The 19,869-nt window shown below is 27.8% G+C and overlaps 1 protein-coding gene across 2 annotated transcripts in view; it reads left to right on the forward strand.

The window, feature by feature from the left end:
* Positions 1–390: 390 nt before the first annotated feature.
* LOC100199749 (GTPase-activating Rap/Ran-GAP domain-like protein 3) overlaps positions 391–19,869 on the forward strand; it is a 63,006-nt gene continuing 43,527 nt past the window's right edge. Inside the window, exons 1-4 of one of the 2 annotated variants that reach the window (XM_065791064.1) lie at positions 391–494; positions 660–792; positions 1,818–1,881; positions 18,362–18,439. In XM_065791064.1, coding sequence (XP_065647136.1) covers positions 710–792; positions 1,818–1,881; positions 18,362–18,439 — 225 coding nt within the window. In that variant the 5' untranslated portion in view covers positions 391–494; positions 660–709. The remainder of the gene's footprint in view (positions 495–659; positions 793–1,817; positions 1,882–18,361; positions 18,440–19,869) is intronic. The other variant, XM_065791065.1, reaches the window with a different exon arrangement.

Consider the following 19,869-nt stretch of genomic DNA (forward strand, 5'->3'; position numbering starts at 1 on the left):
ATAAATCTGTAATTTTCTTATGTGAATATGTATTTTATTTATGATGTTTGTTCACTTTAATTGGCTTTATGCAAAAGTCATATAAACGCTTTAAGTATTTTTTGAAATTAATGGAATAGATATTTATAGATAATAACTTTAATTAAAAGTACTTCCTCTTTATTATTTTATTACATCACCGTATCATGCTTTTTTTTTAACAATAAAATAGAAGTTTTTAAACCTCAAACACGATTTAATTGCTCTAATCTAACCTGAAGATTTATTTATTATGTATGTGGCTTGTAAATGCTTTTTTAGTTTTGTTATTAAAAAGTTATTCATTGAAATATATTGATTTAAAAGTTTTTCAATCTCTATTTTTCAATATAATTAATCTTTCATTGAAATTTTTTTTATATGATCTGCAATTAATTTGACATATATTCTTGATTTTATGTTGATTAAAAGTCAAATTACAGATATTGCTGATTTACCATTAAAAAAGTAATAAGGTATTATTATAGTTTAATAAATTGTTAAAAGATTAAGTTGTTAATATGTTTTAATAAATTTGCTTTCTATTTTGTTTTGAAAAAACTTTTTTTTATTATCTTTTTAATATATTTTGTTTTTTTAATTTTTCAGTTTTGTGAAATCTATTCTGTTGTTTTTTTTAGTATATAATATTTCATGAAAGTAAAGTTAATTGCTTACTTTGTTAAGTGGTATGGCAGATATAAAGGATCTTAGCATAAAACAAACTTCATTTAACTTGCAGAATGGTTTGCCAACTGTTGTTGAAAGAGTTGGGTATAACATTTTTTTAAATACTAAATAAAGTTTTTTTTTACAACTTTAAAAGATGCTTTTACCATTGCAGCACTATGCTTCAGAAAAAGATTTCATTTGAGGTCATATTAATGTTATCAAAGGTTTTATTTAAAAAATTTTAGATAAACAACCAATGTTTTGGTATTTAAAATAGATAATAATGAAATAATTCTGTACAGGCATTGCAGCAGCCTATTATAAGTTAAAAATAATGTAATTTTAAATATCATGTTGGTAAATGAATAATGTATTCATAGTCATGGTTTTGAAGTGATTCCTGATTTATTCAATTTAGTGTCTTTTTGTGTCTATTTTTTTGTAATTGATAGTTTTTTCATATTAAAAAAAAAGAATTTGAATAAAAAAGAAAATGTTTGAGTTTCAGATTGATTCGTTTTTCCTTATGAAATGCGATTGTTAATTTTTTTTGCACAACAGTCACTGATTTTTTTTGTAGTGCTTGAGATTATATTTTAACTATAGGAATGGCTAACAACTTGTTGACTTTATAATATATGTTATTTTATACTGCAACAATTGTTTTGTTTTTAGTATTATAAATGTGAATATAAATATTATATAATTACATTACAAAGTAATTACAGAATTAGTAAAAAAAAAAAATCTGCTATTTTTTTTAAACACAAATATCAATTTTTTTCTCTCAAAAATCCTTGGTATGAAATACTGTGTACTATAACTATAACATTAATGACAATATGGTTCCCAAATCTCTTCATAAAAGTTCCCAAATCTCTTTATAAAAGAAAAGCATTATTGGTGTAACCAAGATGAAAAGTCATTTTTAAAATTCAACCAATAATTGCATAATAAACTTTTTTAAAAGGTTTTCTCTGCTCTCGCATTTACTCTCACCAAGACCTGAAAATGATCTAAAAATGTCAGTTTTCTATATCTAACTGATTCTTTTTGTTTATTGTTGTATTTAATTTTTATAGTTATAATTTCATATAATTGCCAAAATGTTTTTTTTTTTTTTTAAGTTCTGTTTCAAGATATTCTGGAAATATCCTCTTTCGAAGCCAGTATTATGGATCAATGGAAGCGGTAAGTTATAAAGTTTTTTAAGTTATCTTTTTTGCGTTTTAATAATAAAAAAATTAAATTAGATTTTTATCAACTCATTCTTATAATACTTTTTTATTTATTAAATTATTCAACTTGCTAGTTTTATTAGAACCTTGTTGAAATAAAACATAAGTATTTGAATAAAAAAAATTATATTATATTCTTTGATTAATTGAGTAATTAAAACCTTTGTTTCTAGATCAAACCATCATTAATAGTAAGTTGATACATTATATAAAAGAGTGTCACTTAATTTAATAAAAGAGCAAAATTTAGAAATTATTAATTCTAAACATAGTTTATCTTGTTTTAGTTAAGTTTTTTTTCTCATTAAGAACTCTTTTCTTTTTTTAGCTAAGTTTTTTATGTAATTGTTTCCTATCAGTCAAGATAAGCTATAAGATATAAGCTATAAGATATAAGATATATATTTTTTGCCCACTCGCTTCTTGACCGAGCCTGATATATACAGGTCTTGTGATGAAATGGGAACAATCGCTCCATGCATGTGAAACACACCAGTAAAATGGTTTTTCGGGTGTGACAAATAGCATGCTAGTTTTGTTACAAGAGTAAAAAATCACGCTTGTCTGAAGAACTTGTGAGGGAGAAAATTATAAGTTGATTTTATAGAAAATATTTTTGGTGAAATTTTTTTGCTGAAGTCAAAATATGTTTAATTAAACAGTAGATTTTGCATATTGTTAAATAATACTCAAATAATATCAACAAAGTTATATTCATTATAAAGTATGTCACGCATAAATTAAAATTAAAAATCTCAGTGCTAGAGAGCCAATGATTTATTTCAAAAACATCAAATAAAATTCAAAATGTTTGAATATCAAATACTTTTTTGTCAAATATAATTTAACAAACTAAGTATTTTTACTGATATCTTCAAATTGGTCTATTTATAACAAAGTCTATTTATTAAAAAAGTTGAAGCTAAACGAAACTAAAAATTAGAACTATAACAGAAAAATTCAAAATATAAATCTCATCAGAGCCCATGTTAATGGGATTCTACTGTTTATTATTATTTGTTATATTGTATTTTTTATTGAAACTTTGGGAAGCATACTCTCAAAAGAAAAAATGTAATATAAAAAAAAAAATATATATATATATATATATGCGTGTGTGTGTCTTTATATATATATATATATATATATATATATATATATATATATATATATATATATATATATATATATATATGTATATATATATATATATATATATATATATATATATATATATACATATATATATGTATATGTGTATATATATATATATATATATACAACCCGTAGATGTTGTCCGAAAGTTTTTTCCATATTTTGTTGACAAAAAGTAAAAATTAAAATGCAAGACTGGAATTATTTTTTTAAATTAATTGATAGACTGCCTGCCCCAACCAAACTCTCAGTCGATGTAGCAACACTCCCTTACGGGTCAGGCTAAAAGATAGTAGATGTAGCAGTACTCCCTTGCGGGTCAGGCTATTTGTCAGTCGATGTGGCAGCATTCCCTTGCGAGTCAGGCTATTTGTCAGTCGATGTAGCAGCACTCCCTTGCGAGTCAGGCTATAAGATAGTCGATGTAGCAACACTCCGCGCATGATTTACAGTAAAAAAAAATAAATATAAAAACATTTTATTAAAAAAAAAAAAAAAAAAACATTGTTTATATTGTTAAAAACATTCAGAATGTTTTTAAAACATTTTGGTCAATTAAATTTGCGTTTTTGTGGTTTTTTCAAAAAACGATTTATTTGTAATTAAATTAATGGTTTTTACTTTCGTCCAACACGCAAATGTTGTCTTTCGCCCAACAGTCAAAAGTAATTAAAAGTGACGTGTGTGTTGGCGTAAGAATCACTTTTTTCCTTCCGCTCTTCCCAAAGACAACAAACTATAGATCTATATATATATATATATATATATATATATATATATATATATATATATATATATATATATATATATATATATATATATATATTATATAGATATATATTATATAGATATATATATTATATTAGCATAAGTATATTATATAAGTCTATTACATATTTATTAAGTATATAATTAAGTATATAAAAAGCAACACACTTAATAGTAATTAAATTGCACGTTCAGTTTAAATTAGAAAGTAGTTTTCTGTTTTGTACAAACAATGAATGGAAAGTTATGAAGTCATTACTGCTAACAGATATATTGGAATGTTTACTCTTTTCAAAACTTGTTTGTCCAAATAAGAATAGGAAATTTAAATTATAAATTTAAAAATTGATAGCATTTTAAAAAATTGAAAGTTTTAAACCGCAAACTGCAAGGTTTTAACTGAAACTTTTTATATCAGGAGAATTTAGGAAAAAATCTTTTATTATTTTTTTAATGTTAATTAAAGTTATTTATATTATTATTTTTTATTTATGTGTTCTTATTTTGGTTGACATATAAATAAACATAAATAAAAATAAGAATTATGTAAATATTTTTATTTAGTCATTAAAAAAAAAAGAGAAGATTCATTTGCTATTCTCCTAATATAAAAAAATCAGTTAGAACCTTTATTGTTTTGTTTTAGTAAAACAAATAGTTTGTAAATGCAATTAAGTAGGGTCATCCATAAAGCTTGTCAACCTATATTTGTCAATTCTTAATCCCTTCCCTTCTGTCACAGGCGATCACATATTCCTAAACCCCTCTCCCTCCTAAACTGTTATAGCAGTTTTTACGTCAAAAATATTTTAAAATATTTAAATTTAAATACTTTGCAGCATTTTAAAAATTCAACCTAATGAAAATATGAAAATATAATCCCTGGTAGTACCGAACTCAACTTGTTTTTCCACGCAGCTACCTTGTTCATCAAGGTTTGTGTTTCAAAGTTATAGATTTGAGAGAGGGTTATAAACCACAATTAAGTAGCCTCCTTGTCTGTAGTGGCCTTCTTGGCCTTGGGGAGGTAAATTAACAAAATAAATTAAAAAATAAAATAAGGCAATATGCATAAACGTAAGAAGTGTAAGTAAAAGCTTCAACAAACTAAAGATTTTCTTATTTAAATGACTCAAATTAATAAAATCAATAAAGTATTAATAAAGTTGTAATAATAAAATAATTTTTTAAAGTTGCTCCCGGTCTTGCAAAAAAACCTTTTTCGATTTGATAACTTTCGTAAATGTTATGAAAAATCACTCAGGAAGAATGCTGCCAGTTTTTTTAAATTTCCTGTGTTAGTTATTTTTAATTAATGATTTCAATACTTTAGCAATTCTTTTGTTACTTAACTGTAACTTTTAATAATAGATATAAAAAATCCACGATAATAATCACTCGATAATGTAAGTGATGTAGCGTAAGTTAAATAAGTAAAAGTTAATGTAGTAAAAGTTAAAAAAAAAGTATCAAAAAAACCAGTTTATTTTCCTTAGCCGGTCACCTCTGATAAACTTTTGTATATTTTTTAAATTTATATATAATTCTCAACTTCTTATGAAAGTTTCAAATACAAACTGCTTTACTTATTCACAGAAATCTGACCTAAATGTTAAAGCAATTTTTTTACCTTGTTCTCCATGTAATGTAAGTTAAGTGGCATTTACAGTAAACTTATTCACCCTCTTTTGGCCAGACTCAAAACTTTTTAGCTCATTCTATTCTTTAGACTAACAGCTTTCATACAAAATAGCTAAAAGTTTAATTCACAGTTTAAATAGGCAAATATTTGATAAAGTTGTTGTACCTGTAACATAAGTTAAAAACGGAATTGCCCATATATATATATATATATATTATACATATATATATATATATATATATATATATATATATATATATATATATATATATATATATATATATATATATATATATATATATGTATATATATATCTATATATATATATATATATATATATATATATATACATATATATATATATATATATATATATATATATATATATATATATATATATATATATATATATATATATATGTATATATATATATATCTATATATATATATATATATATATATATATACATATATATATATATATATATATATATATATATATATATATATATATATATATATATATATATATATATATATATATATATATATATATATATACACACACACATAGAGAGAGAGACAAATAAAAAGATTAAAATATTTTAAAAAACAATTCTGAATGTTTTTAAAAATATTTCTGAAGTTTTGGTTGGGGCAGTCTATCAAATAATTAAAAAAAAAACTTTTTCTTTCAAGAGAGAAAAAGAAAGAAAGAAAGAGAAAGAGAGAGACATATATATATCAGGGATTCGGAGTCCCAAAAGGATCCGGCCTTATATCTTTACTTTTTCCAAGTCTGTAGTGTCCAGAAGCTCTAAACATGTTTGTTGACTTATTATCTGCTATAATAAAAAAATTCATGAGGTTTAATGACTTGAAACTTATTGTTTTTAAGCCCGGAGTCCTTGCCGCCATTTTACCTAAGGACTCCGGGCTCAAAAAACAATTGTTCCTCTTACCTAAAAGTCTTAATTTTTTTCCTATTAGTAGTCCATAAACTTATTTATATTTTTAGAGCTCCTGGATACCAAAAACTAGGATAAAGTAATCTTTTTGTGACTTTCAAATCCGGAGTCCTTTTTGGATCTCCGCATCCCATATATATATATATAATATATATATATATATATATATATATATATATATATATATATATATGTATATATATATATATATATATATATATATATATATATATATATATATATATATATATATATATATATATATATATATATATATATATATATATATATATATATATATATATATATATATATATATATATATATATATATATATATATATATATATATATATATATATATATATATATATATATATATATATATATATAGATATATAGATATATAGTTTGTTGTCTTTGGGAAGAGTGGAAGGAAAAAAGTGATTCTTATGCCAACACATACGTCACTTTTAATTACCTATGACTTTCGTCCAACATTTGCGTGATGGACGAAAGTAAAAACCATTAATTTAATTACAAATAAATTGTTTTTTAAAAAAACCACAAAAACGCAAATTTAATTGACCAGAATGTTTTAAAAACATTCTGAATGTTTTTAACAATATAAACAATGTTTTTATTTTTATTTTTTTTAATAAAATGTTTTTATTTTTAATTTTTTTAATAAAATGTTTTTATTTTTATTTTTTTTACTGTAAATCATGCGCGGAGTGTTGCTACATCGACTATCTTATAGCCTGACTCGCAAGGGAGTGCTGCTACATCAACTGACAAATAGCCTGACTCGCAAGGGAGTGCTGCTACATTGACTGACAAATAGCCTGACCCGCAAGGGAGTGCAGTCTATCAATTAATTAAAAAAAATAGTTCCGGTCTTGCATTTTAATTTTTACTTTTTGTCAAGAAAATATGGAAAAAACTTTCGGACAACATCTACGGGTTGTATATATATATATTAGGGCGGGTCATACTTTTTTTTTTTAGAGTTGCTAACTTGGCTATGGTCTAAAAAGTTGCTCTAGGTGCTACTTATTGTAAAAAGGCCAAAAACATTTAAAACAACAGGTGTCTTGTACTTGCAACTTTACTGCAAAGATTTACCCTTTAATGGCTTATAGCTAAAAATATAAGAAATTCATCAAGCACTTAATATGATACAGAGGCCATATCCATGGCTAGCGCAAAAAAGTATTTTTTTGGGGGTTTTATAAGCATTTTTTGCTTACTAGATATTATTAGTTCAATGAAACAATATAATCAAACGTAATTTACAAAAAGTCTGATTTACAGCTAACACTAGGTAGTTCTGTTCTTGATGCAGTACACTGTAAAATCATTCCATGTCGCGATTCATGCCCAAAAACGGTTGAGCTTGCTGCAGAGATATCTTGGATAGCACGCTCAACTGCCTGAGAGTGACAGGGTATACCAAAAATGAAATCAAACTGACAGTGTTGAAGTTTTTCACTTTCAATAGCTGCTAGCAACGTTGGTGGTGTGAGGTTAGCTGTAGTCCAGTCAATCATATCAACGTAAGTCAAAGCATTGGCGTTTAGCTTGATACTTGACTTATCAAAAACACGCACAGAAGAACTACATGAAGTACTTCTCAAATTAATTATTTTTTCACAACAGAAATGTTGCACAGAATCATCATTGTCACAAACACCAGAAAGAAAAATGTTTTCGGAGTGGGCAAAGTAGTTGTTGTTCTGCAACACAGGCTCTAATATTTTCCAATCTTCTGCTTTAAGCTCATGACACTGCTTCAGCAAGTAAAAAAAGTTCTTTGCACCATCAGCTCTTGATATTGAACCATGAAGGAGCGTAAACATTTATTATAAAGCGTACAATTTTGTATAGTGATGGGGAACAGACTTCTTTTGACATATACAATCTCAAAATTCTGTTGGCTTTTGTCAGCCACCTAGCATGGTTTAAATTTCCTGGCATTGCGTTCTGTAAAGACCTAATTTCATCACTATTTGTATAACCTTGCTGCACTGCTAAGCATGCTCTAAGAAGATATATTTGATCTGTACTTAGACTGTTCTTAACCTCATCATTAATCTCAACCACTTTTCCTAACATAGCTTTAAACTTTGAAATTGGTAAATCCTTGGGGTCAAAGTCTAGCGCACTCATAATTACACCACTGGAACTACTAGGACCTCTTGTACATCCTCCATCAATAGCAGAAATGTATTTCCGAAATGGTAGTTCATTAGCATGCAACAGGCAAACAAGCCATTACAGTGGTCTTGCAACGCCTTTCTCTAATTTTCGAATCACACCATTTCGTTTGCCTGTATTGGTTACTGTACCGTCACAAACAACTGCTAGTAGCGTACTTGCTGAATTTGTATTTGCAATTATCGATAATATCTCATTTGCAATGTCAACTGCTTTACCTGTTTCTGGCATTACATGATCAATGTAGTTATTGTTTGGAAATGATACAATAACATAATGTTCTTCCTTTATGCTTCTACGTATACCAGACTTCTCAACAAAAGTTAAGTCTTTCTTCCCATCAAATCCAATACAAATTAGTTCTTGCATCTCGGCAGCATGCTTAGAAACTTGTTTCTGCCGCCAAAGACCTCTTTGACGTCTAAGTTTTGCAGGATCTATTGCAGTTTCTGCCGACAATAGCTTCATATCTTCATATAGCACTGCATTCACTACAAGACAAGCTTCTCTGTTACTAATCTTGCATCTGTCCAAAGCTTTGCACAACTCCGGATATTGTTTCATGTTTCTGGGTGCTGCAACACCATCATCAGATTCACCACTGGAAATTTCATAATCAAGAACTTCATCACCCATGTTTAGTTGAAGTTCTACATCCTCACCACCATCATCATCAGCATCATCACTCATGTTGTTGTAGATATAATTTATTTTTGTCTCATATTTTATTTTCTGATTGCGCTCAAATTTTAAACGTTTGCCTGCTCTCATTTCTTTCTTCTGCAACATACCTGTAGCTTTTATATCTATAGCACCTATATACATTTTCCTTTCAGTTTTTTGGTCCAACCAGAAAGACCATTCTGTTGGAGGTATTTTATGCGACAGTGGACAAATACATCATGAATTCTCTTGTATACCGCTGTCAACATATTTACAAGTACATATATCAAATACAGTTTGTAATGATTTCAAACAGTCTTGGTAGTTGATGGATGTCTTCTTAGAACTGGGATATTTAGCAAGACCCTTAACTTTATCAATCAATTTCGTTATACGATTGACTACACTCTTTGTGTCAATTACTGGGATACTCGCAGTGTTGTAGATACTTACAACTTCATGTGCTACAGCTGTCACTCTCTTCTGCATACAATCATATTTATTGTGCTTTAAGTAGTAGTCATACAGTCTGTAAACATCACTAGATGTAGGAAGTTGATTTTTTTTTATAACTGCAGGCTGCCCCAGAACTGAGTGTTTAGTCCCAAGTCTTGTGCTGACGGACGCCATTTATTAATACTCAATACAATGGAAACCAACTTGTCCAAACAGTATCATATAACAATTAGAAAAGATTGATTATAAACAACTGATTGAAATAAACCCTGTTGTAGCAAGAATCAATTACCACTTTTTTTAAACAATCTAAAATATAAAACAGAACATGTTAAACACATATATTACCGTAATACAGGGTTTGATGAGGGTAAATTTACAAAATATGCTAGGATCACTTTTGGTTGAGATAAGGTAATGTATGATTAATTTATGGTTACTAAAACTTTTCTAATCTCATTTCATGTACCAGCGAATGTAATATAAACGCAGTGAACACTAATAAGAATATGCCTTTATAAAATTGATATACGTTTTCACATTATTTCCACATTTTCAACTACAAATTGCAAGTACTTACTGAGCTTAAAATTTAAAAAATCTTATGGTCCCTAGATTTTGGACCAATAGAACAACTTTTTATGCTATAGCCACAAAAAAAAAAAGTATGACCCGCCTTAATATATATATATATATATATATATATATATATATATATATATATATATATATATATATATATATATATATATATATATATCTATCTATATAATGCGGTAGTGGTGTAGTAGTAAAGCGCTCGCTTCATAAGCGAGAGGTTCCGAGTTCGATCCCACCACGTCCCTGGTAGTACCGCGCTCAACTTGTTTTTCTGCGCAGCGGCCTTGTTCGTCGAGGTTCGTGTTTTGGAGTTATAGAGTTGAGAGAGGGTTATAACCACTATTAAGTAGCCTCCTCATCTGTAGTGGCCTTCTTGGCCTTGAGGAGATGAATAACAAAAAAAAAATATATATATATATATAATTTAAAAAAAAATTGGATTCCAAATAGAAACTAGGACAAATCTATCAACTGCCAACTTCCTAGGCATAACTTTTAATTCGGAAAAAGACTCATCATCCTTTCAAAAAACCAAATAGTTCTGACAAATATAGGCAAAACTTTCTTACAACTAATCGATAAAAGTCAACTACAGCTGTACAAGCAACATAGCAAAAATTATAAAGAATCACAACAATAAAGTTATTTTGATGAACTCAACTGCCATTTTAATTTGCAATTGTAAACTAAACAAAACCTGCCCTATGAACGGAGATCGCAGAAAAACAAATTCAATTTACAAGTCCATTGCATCATTCCTAAACACACCCGACAAAACATATATAGGTTCAACAAAGGGCATGTGGAAAATTAGATGGGCAAACCACAACCAACCGTTCAAAAACAAAAACTTAAAAATACAACCACACTTTGAAAATTCCTATGGGATACAAAGGATAAGTTAAAAAACAACACCCAATTTAACATGGTCCATCATAAAAAGCGCCCCCACCTACAACAACATAATTTAAAAATGCCTATTATGCTTATATGAAAAACTAATAATTTTATTGTATAAAAATCCCAAAGACTTATTAAACAAAAAAAGCAAACTTAATCTCCAGTTTTCAAACATAAATTTAATAAAATAAAGATCTTTGCTAACTGATAAGCATCTTAATGCTTGTTTGCTAACAGCATTATTGTCATACACATAATTATGAGGCACTGAACAATGAAATGCCAAAAATCATACTGAGATATATATATATATATATATATATATATATATATATATATATATATATATATTTTTTAATGTTTGCTTGGTATGCGATTTTGTTTACTATTATTTTGTATATATGTTTCTTTGTGTGTATGTAATTTGAAAAACAGTTTTATTTTTTGAAATTATTTTTGTTTATCATTTATTATTTTAACATTTAAGTTTAACATTTATCCCAGATATAAATAGCCTTGAAAAAAAGTAGTTCAGGTTCAGGATCATCACGATCACTCTGCTACTGATATCATGTAACCCAGTATTATCTGCCATATGTCCTACTGCCTTGTAGGGTTTGCTTTTTTAGGCAAAGGCTAGGAGAAACAAACTCTGACTTTAAAATCCCCTGGCTTAAGGCTCTTGGATGAATAAAGTCTATAGACTATGTCTTGATAAAAATGCTCATCTTAGGCAGATGTTAACTGCATCCTGCTACTGTCTTATAGAAAGCCTCCTAGGCAAAGACTTAGGGGTAAGCAGAATAATTCTGTTGACTAGCCTCAGATCCCTTCTTCATCTACTAGGCTGGTGCAGATGTAAATCTGTGTTAGATTGTTTTCTGTGTAGAATGATAAATACTGGATCTTCTTGACTCTACTCCTAGATTTTTACTCGTGCCTCTTTGATAGTGGCTATGCAACTTTTCCTGTTATCTCCTAATGAAGATACAGCTCTAAAACTCAGTTTAATGATTCTGAGCCCAGCTAGTAGTAAGGTTTCCCAAACTCTGTGGTAGCTCTCAAAGAAAATAATGTAAAACTTTAGAGTATTAACAATGCACATCAATTCACCTATTTGTTGATAAATCAGGTTTGAATCCTCTGATTATTCTTTTATGTGCTTCCACTTAGCACCTCTTCTCTCTATCATCTTTCTCTTTGTTCTTTATCTTTTTCCTTCTTCTCAAAACAGCTCTCTTTAAGATTTACTGATCAAATTGACCATGCCCTTTTTTATTACCCCTCTACCAATATTGTTAATAATGGTGACTTTAATGCTCATCACACTAAATGGCTTGGCTTTAATACCACTGACCTTGTTGACACTACAGCCCATAACTTCTCTATTTCTCAATCTCTTACTCAGATTATTAACTTTGTGACTCATTTTCCAGGCAACTCTAAAACACTTACCTTCAATCTTTGAGTTGTGTCTTGTCTCGGACCCTAGCATGTATTCAGTTTCTCATTTTTTGCTGTAGGTGGTTCCGTTTTGTACTTCTTCTTTGGACTCACCCTTTCATTCCACTACTTAATTCTACCCTAAAGTTAACTGGGATTCTTTTCGTAATTTTATTTGTGATGGTCCTTGGGCTGGTGTCTTTTCTCTCTCTGCTGATGTTCCTCCTACGTAACCCCTTGGATCTAGGCAGGAATAGAAATTTTTATTCCTTCTTGTCAGTTCCAAAACAAGCCTCATTCTACTCCATGGTTTTTACCTTCTTGTGTGGCTGTTATATCTAATTGTAATCATTTTTTTCATCTTTTTCAAAAGAACAACTCTCTGGAGGACAAATACCTATTTATTATTTTGTGTTGAAGATTTGTCTCTAGGTTCTAGAGACAAATCTTTATTTCAATTAAACTCTTCTAGGGCTTGTGATCCTGACAACATTTCTGTCATAGTCTTACAAAAGTGTTCTCCAGAACTCCCTTCAATTCACTCAAACTATTTAACAAGTGCTTGGCTGAGTCTTGTTTTCCTTCCTGCTGGAAAATGGCATCTGTAGTTCCAATTTTCAAAAACTCTGGAGTACATTCTGACCCCTCCAAGTATTGTCCGATTAGTCTTCTATCTGTTGAACAACAGATAGAGGACTAATTAGACAATAGTTAGAAAGACGAAAGTCAGTCAATAAATTTCTGACATCCCATCTTAAGTTGAGTAACTTACTTTGATTCAATCAATACACTTTTTCGATCCTCTTGCTCTAGGGCTGACTTACTAAATGCTGTGACTGAAAGATTTTCTTGTGCATTAGATGGAGGCTAGGGCTATTGCTCTTGAATTATCTAAAGCTTTAAACAAAGTTTGGCATGCAGGTCTTCTTCATAAGCTTGTTTCATATTGTGTATCTGGGAAAGTTTTTGAGATTATCAAATTGTTTCTTTCTAACTGCTTTATTAAAGTCATCCTCGAAGGCCAACACTCTTATTTATTTCCGCTAACTTCTGGGGTACCTCAAAGCTCTATCCTTGGTCCTGTTTTATTTCTTATGTATTTTTTTATATCTTCCTGACAACCTAAATTTGACTAGATCAATTTTATACTCCTGTCTAAACAAAAAGTCTTCTTTTTTCGATCACTTAGTACAGGCAGCCGATCTTGAATCTGATCTCACTTCTGTAACAGATTGTGGCTTGCAGTGGCTTGTTATTTAAACCTCTCTTCCATCATTGTAAACTTGCATCTCTTTCTTTTCTACAAAAATTCATGGTTGTTATCGCAAAGGAGCTATCATCTCTAGTTCCATCAACCTAAACTCATTCTAGCTCGACTCATTATTTAGCAAAGTCTTATATTTTACTGTATCTGTGCCTCTATGCTCTAAAAACTTTTATTTGTCTAGTTTTTTTCCCCGCAATTCAAACCTTTGAAATTCACTCCCATCTTCATGTTTTCCTGACTCATACAGCCTACAATTTTTGAAGTCTTCTGTCAACCATTTTTTTGCTCTTTGACTATATTCTTTTTTTTTCTAGTTACTTTTAACTTAAAAGAGGTTGCTTTCAGCCTTGTTGGGAGTGAATCAGAATTAAAAAATAAGTTAATAAATAAAAACGACATAAAAATAAAAATTGTTTTACATAAATATCAAACAAAATAATTAAAATAAAAATGAAAATTAGATTGTTTTATTTAAATTCTAAATAAAATAATCAAAATAAAAACATCAAAACTAACATTCAAAATAAAAACATAGAAACATTTTATTCAAGTTGTAAATTAAAATAATTAAAATAAAAATGGCACAAAACAAAATAAAATAAAAATAACAGTTTATTTAAATTTAACTTTTTAAATTTTTACATAAACTTTAAAAAAAAATTAAATATAACATTGAAAACATTGAAAATGGTAAAACAAACATTTTTATTTAAATTTTAAATAATATAATTAAAATAAAAATGGAAAAAAAGAACATTGTATTTGTTTATTTTAAATAAAATAATTCAAACATAAAAGCATTTTATAAACAAAAAAGATTTTTTGGTAAGCAAATTTTATGCACTAGCCAAAGTTTTTGCAGGCGTATGGGTGAGCGCAAAAAGGCTTAAGCACAAAATGGCCAAACAAAGAAGACATATTTATATATATATATATATATATATATATATATATATATATATATATATATATATATATATATATATATATAATTAATATTATATCCTCAAGATGTTTTACTTTGTTTGATAGTTCTATGATGAGGTACTTTGAAAGTTTTCCATACCATTCCTGTAACATTTTAGACACAGGAGAATGATTACCCTGTCCAAAAGATGGCCTGTTTAATTGGTTTAAAAAATTGCTTTCCTGTTCCATTTCCATTTAATCTTTTTCTTTTTGGAAAGCTATCCCCCTTCACAGTGGATTATTTCCTGTTGTGAACTTTTTTAGCTTTTTCTTGTTAAGCTTATTACACAGTTTGCAAACAAATGTTTATTACACAGGGAGCAAACGAATGTTTATTACATAGGGAGTATGAATGTGGCTTATTACACAGGGAGTAAAAATGTGGCTTATGACACAGGGAGTACAAATGTGGCTTATTACACAGGGACTAAAAAGATTCAGTATTTGTTTTTTTCTATTTTAAATATTAGAAATTCCTTTTCAAAAGAAGTTAATTGATATAAATTCCATTTTAAAAGTTTAAATCAAGTATTTGTAGAAAGTTCTCGTTATTGCGGAAAATGCAACTTAAAAGTTTACCTGACATTGCTGAGATAAAAGCTTTGAAAAAAAGATAAAAGCTTAAAACAAGTTTCACTAGAATTAGCTTCAAGAATAAAAGAATCTAATGTAGAAATGTTCAGAGCAACTGCTTCACATAAGCTACAAAACATTAGCTTTTCATGCTGAGCTTGTTTTTGATATAAAAATTAAAATGATTTTTCTTAACATAAATGAGTCCTTCTCTGCAAAACCTGATAAGATTCTTAGTATACTTGTACCATATTTTTGTGACAAAGCTAGTAAAGTTGTAATAAAATACTGTGTCATTATTTCTTGGTAAGATAAATGAAGAAAATCTTTTTAATGCTGTTACTCATTTATTTAACAAAGACACAGTTCTATTAAGTGATCTAGTTTTCATTTTTTTTAGATTCTACTTCTAATTATATGAAGGAAAAAATTAGTGAGATTGAAACAAGATTAAAAAAAGGGGTTTTCACTTACTTGATATTGATGACATTTTTCATCATGTACACAATGTTATCAAAAAATTTGCTTCTTTTTTCAGCCAGGTATTTGAAAATTTACTGGATGATATCTATATTGATTTTATGTTCAGCCCAGATCTTTGTACATTTGTGAAAATTTATTGTCAATTCACAGGTATCACATACAACTCACCAAAGCAGAGGGTTTCTCCATGGTGGTTGTCTGTTTCCCTCGCTTTAGGGGATACCTCCTTTCACTTTAATTAGTCATTCCAAAACAGGTATAAAAAAGTTTGGTAATCATACATAAAAATCTTTATAAAGATGAAAGTCTCAAAGTCATAAAATTTCAGAGAGAATGCTGATAAAACTCCTAACTTTCTTTCCCGAGTAGATATAAAGAAAGTAGTATTTAATTGAGAAGTTTCAGCTTCAGATAGATAGGGCCCTTCCACCAATATTTGCTGATATGAACCCCGTGCGTCTTGATTATTGGTAGGCAGAAGTTTTTAAATGTAAAAAGAGCTTAATGAAATTATTAAGGCATGCCTAAGTATATTCAGTAGTCCTCATGTTGAGCAATTATTCAGCATGATGAATGCCATAGTTAACAAAAAGACAAACTATCTTGATACTTCAACAAACTCTTCTGTAGCTTCAGCTAAGTATCAATTATTAGCAAACAAAACCACAGCGCTAAGGAATTTTAAGAGACAAGATATACTGTTACAGTTAACAAAAGCATCTGTGATCATTTGCAAACTGAAAGCAAATACTGTATTAAAAAAATAGAATTGCAATAGAAAAACAAAAAAGTTTAAGAATGTTTTTTTAATATAAATACGGCACTAGCTGAATTTATATTAATAAAACAAGTAATATTGTAAAAAAATATCTTGTTTTTTTTTTTATTCAACAATTTTTTTTTGCCAAAAAGCCCAATAAAACTGAAAGATAAATGGCCTATGCGAGATTTTCACATAGCATTTAGGACATATCATGTCTATTATGTTACCCAGTCATAAATCAATCATATTAACCAATCATAAGTCAATCATATTAACAAATCAAAGTTCGATCATATTAACCAATCATATTATAAGTCATATTATAAGTCAATCATATTATCAATCATAATTATACCAATAATTATACCAATATTATAATTATACCATAATTATAATACTATAATTATACAATATTATAATTATATATATATATTAATAATATTATAATTATACATTAATTATACCATAATTATACCAATCACAGGCCTTGTTACGAGATTTCGCTGCGTAGCGAAAACACGTAACGTATTTCTAAGTAACTCAACTCAGCAAATATATTTTGCATCGTTAGAAGTTATATTGCATCACTAGCATCTTTTCAAGTACCGCATTGTAATTAAAGTTATTTTATTAACGCGTTAAAAATCATACACACAGTTAGTTTTTTTCTCACTAGAGCAAAAGTTACAAATAAAATCTAAGTTCTTATTTAAAAAATCATTTTTATTATTTTTTTCAAAACTAAATTTTTTTTTGAAAAAATATTTTTTTCATAAAACGTAAAATAATGTTTGTTTATTTTCTTATGATTTTACAGTTGGTTTTTGATTACTTTATTAACTGTTAATAAATTTTTTCTTATTTAATTTGTGAACTCCTTTTAATGTTTTTAAACAATAAAGAGTTTTTTTTTTTTGTTATTTATCAGTTACCGATAATATATTCGTGATCATAATTTATTTTCATAAATTAAACAAACGTCATTAAAACTTTACGTTATTGAATTAACAATAAACAAAATATCTTATTAATAAAATATTTACATTAAAATAAATCGTGCATTTCTTAAACTATTATGACAAAAAATAATTTTTACATTTAAAAGGAATTTATATATTTAATTCCTTAAGATAAAACTTAAAACACTTTAATTTTTTTAACTAATTTTTAACAAAAATAAAAAAAATTATTAAACAAACTATTTCTTTAACAAAAAATCTATTAGTTTACAATTGCAGTTAAATCCTTTTACTTACGACTTTATATCTTCCGAATTTAACGTCACATAAACGATATCAAAAGATAATTAAAAATATTCTAAAAGATATAAGTTTTTGCATAACGCAAAACTGCTGAACGCGTAGGCAAATCGCCTTTTCGCAAGCAAAATGCGAGCTGCGTAACGCTTCTTAACAAGGCCTGCAATCATATTATAAGTCAATCATATTATCAATCATAAGTTTTAGTTTGACATTCGCATTAACTTTTATAATTTGAAATTGAAATTTATATCAATCATTAATTCAAGTTTAAAATTTTTAACAAGCAATCAAATATTTTTATACAGGTTAGTCCTGATGACTCATCCAATTCACAGTCAAGAAAAGCAAGTCGTTTTCGTGTAGAGCCTTGCGAAGATACCAAGGTATATTTTTTTTAAACTCCTTTTTTTTTGTATTAAGCTTTTTTTATATTTTCAGTTTTTTTATATTTTTAGTGCATTTATTTATTGTTAATAGTTTATGTGTATGTATATATATCCCTAACATCGCACTACTTGCTACTACCTTTAAGTTGACTATAATTCTTTTTGTGATTTTTTTCATGCCATGAAAAAAACAGGGCTGATGTCTTTTCTCTTTCAGCTAATAAATGTACCTTCTACGTAACCTCCTGAGTTCAGGCAGAAATAGGTTCTTGATTCAACAGTTCTTGTTGGTTCCAAGTCAAGCCTCATTCTACTCCACGGTTTTCACCTTCTTGTGCAGCTCCTATATCTAGTCATTTTTTTCATCTTTTTTAAAAGAATAACTCTATTGAGAACAAACTGCTATTTATTATTGCAAGAAATTGATGTAAAAAAGTGCTGTCTGATGCTAAACTCCATTATTTTCAGTTCACTAAATCCTGTATCTTTTCTCAGAAGAAGGTTCTAGAGACTTTTGGAAAGTTTTCAACAGTGTCATTAACAAAGGTAGATCGAACTTTTCATCTCTCATTCATGGCACTGATCTTATTACCTCTCCCAAGTATAAGGTTGAACTATTTGCAAACAACTTTTCTTCTAATTTAACTCTTGTATTTTATGACTGTTCTCTTCTATTCAAATTAAACAATAGTACAAAAAATATATGTTTGGAAAATCTTGGATTTTAAAAATAATTCTAAGTATGGGGTAAATGCATATGAAATCATCCAAAAAAAACATTTTCGATACCCTTACGTCTCAGAATTTGTTCATTTTTACCTCACTTGCAGTCCATATTAAAATAAACAACTGCAAAAATTTTAGTTAAAAATACACATTGGTTCCAGAGATATCGTCAGTTGAAATAATGCTGACTCAAAGCTACAAAACTACAAAGACTCAAAACTACAAAGTAACTTTTACATACAGTATCTTCATAATGGTTTTGGGAGATTTTTATTCGAGGAATTCAAAAATAGCACCCTCAAGACTTGATTGTCTCAGGAAATGCCTCATTTATCCAATTTTATTCAAAATTATTGGCTTGTAAATTAATGAACTTTGGAGGTGAAATGAAGAATGTGGCCCAAAATCCAGAGTAAAAAGTTTAATTGTATTTATTTAATTGTCATTATTTCATCTTAGGTCTACTGAAAAAAATTAGATTCATTAATTTTCTCTCTAATACTTGATCAAAGTTTGCATTTTAAAATGGTATCTTTTTAGAAAAATTTGAATTTTGTAAGGAAAGCAATTGAAATGTTTTTTAAAACATTTATTTAAAAAAAACACCAAATAGGGTTATTTAGTGACTATTTTAGGACATTCATATTCATATGCCAAAGCACACAACACTTGTCATTTCTCATTGGCCAAAAGAAGTTTTT

Source organism: Hydra vulgaris, chromosome 02, assembly GCF_038396675.1.
Source record: "Hydra vulgaris chromosome 02, alternate assembly HydraT2T_AEP".
Lineage (NCBI taxonomy): Eukaryota > Metazoa > Cnidaria > Hydrozoa > Anthoathecata > Hydridae > Hydra > Hydra vulgaris.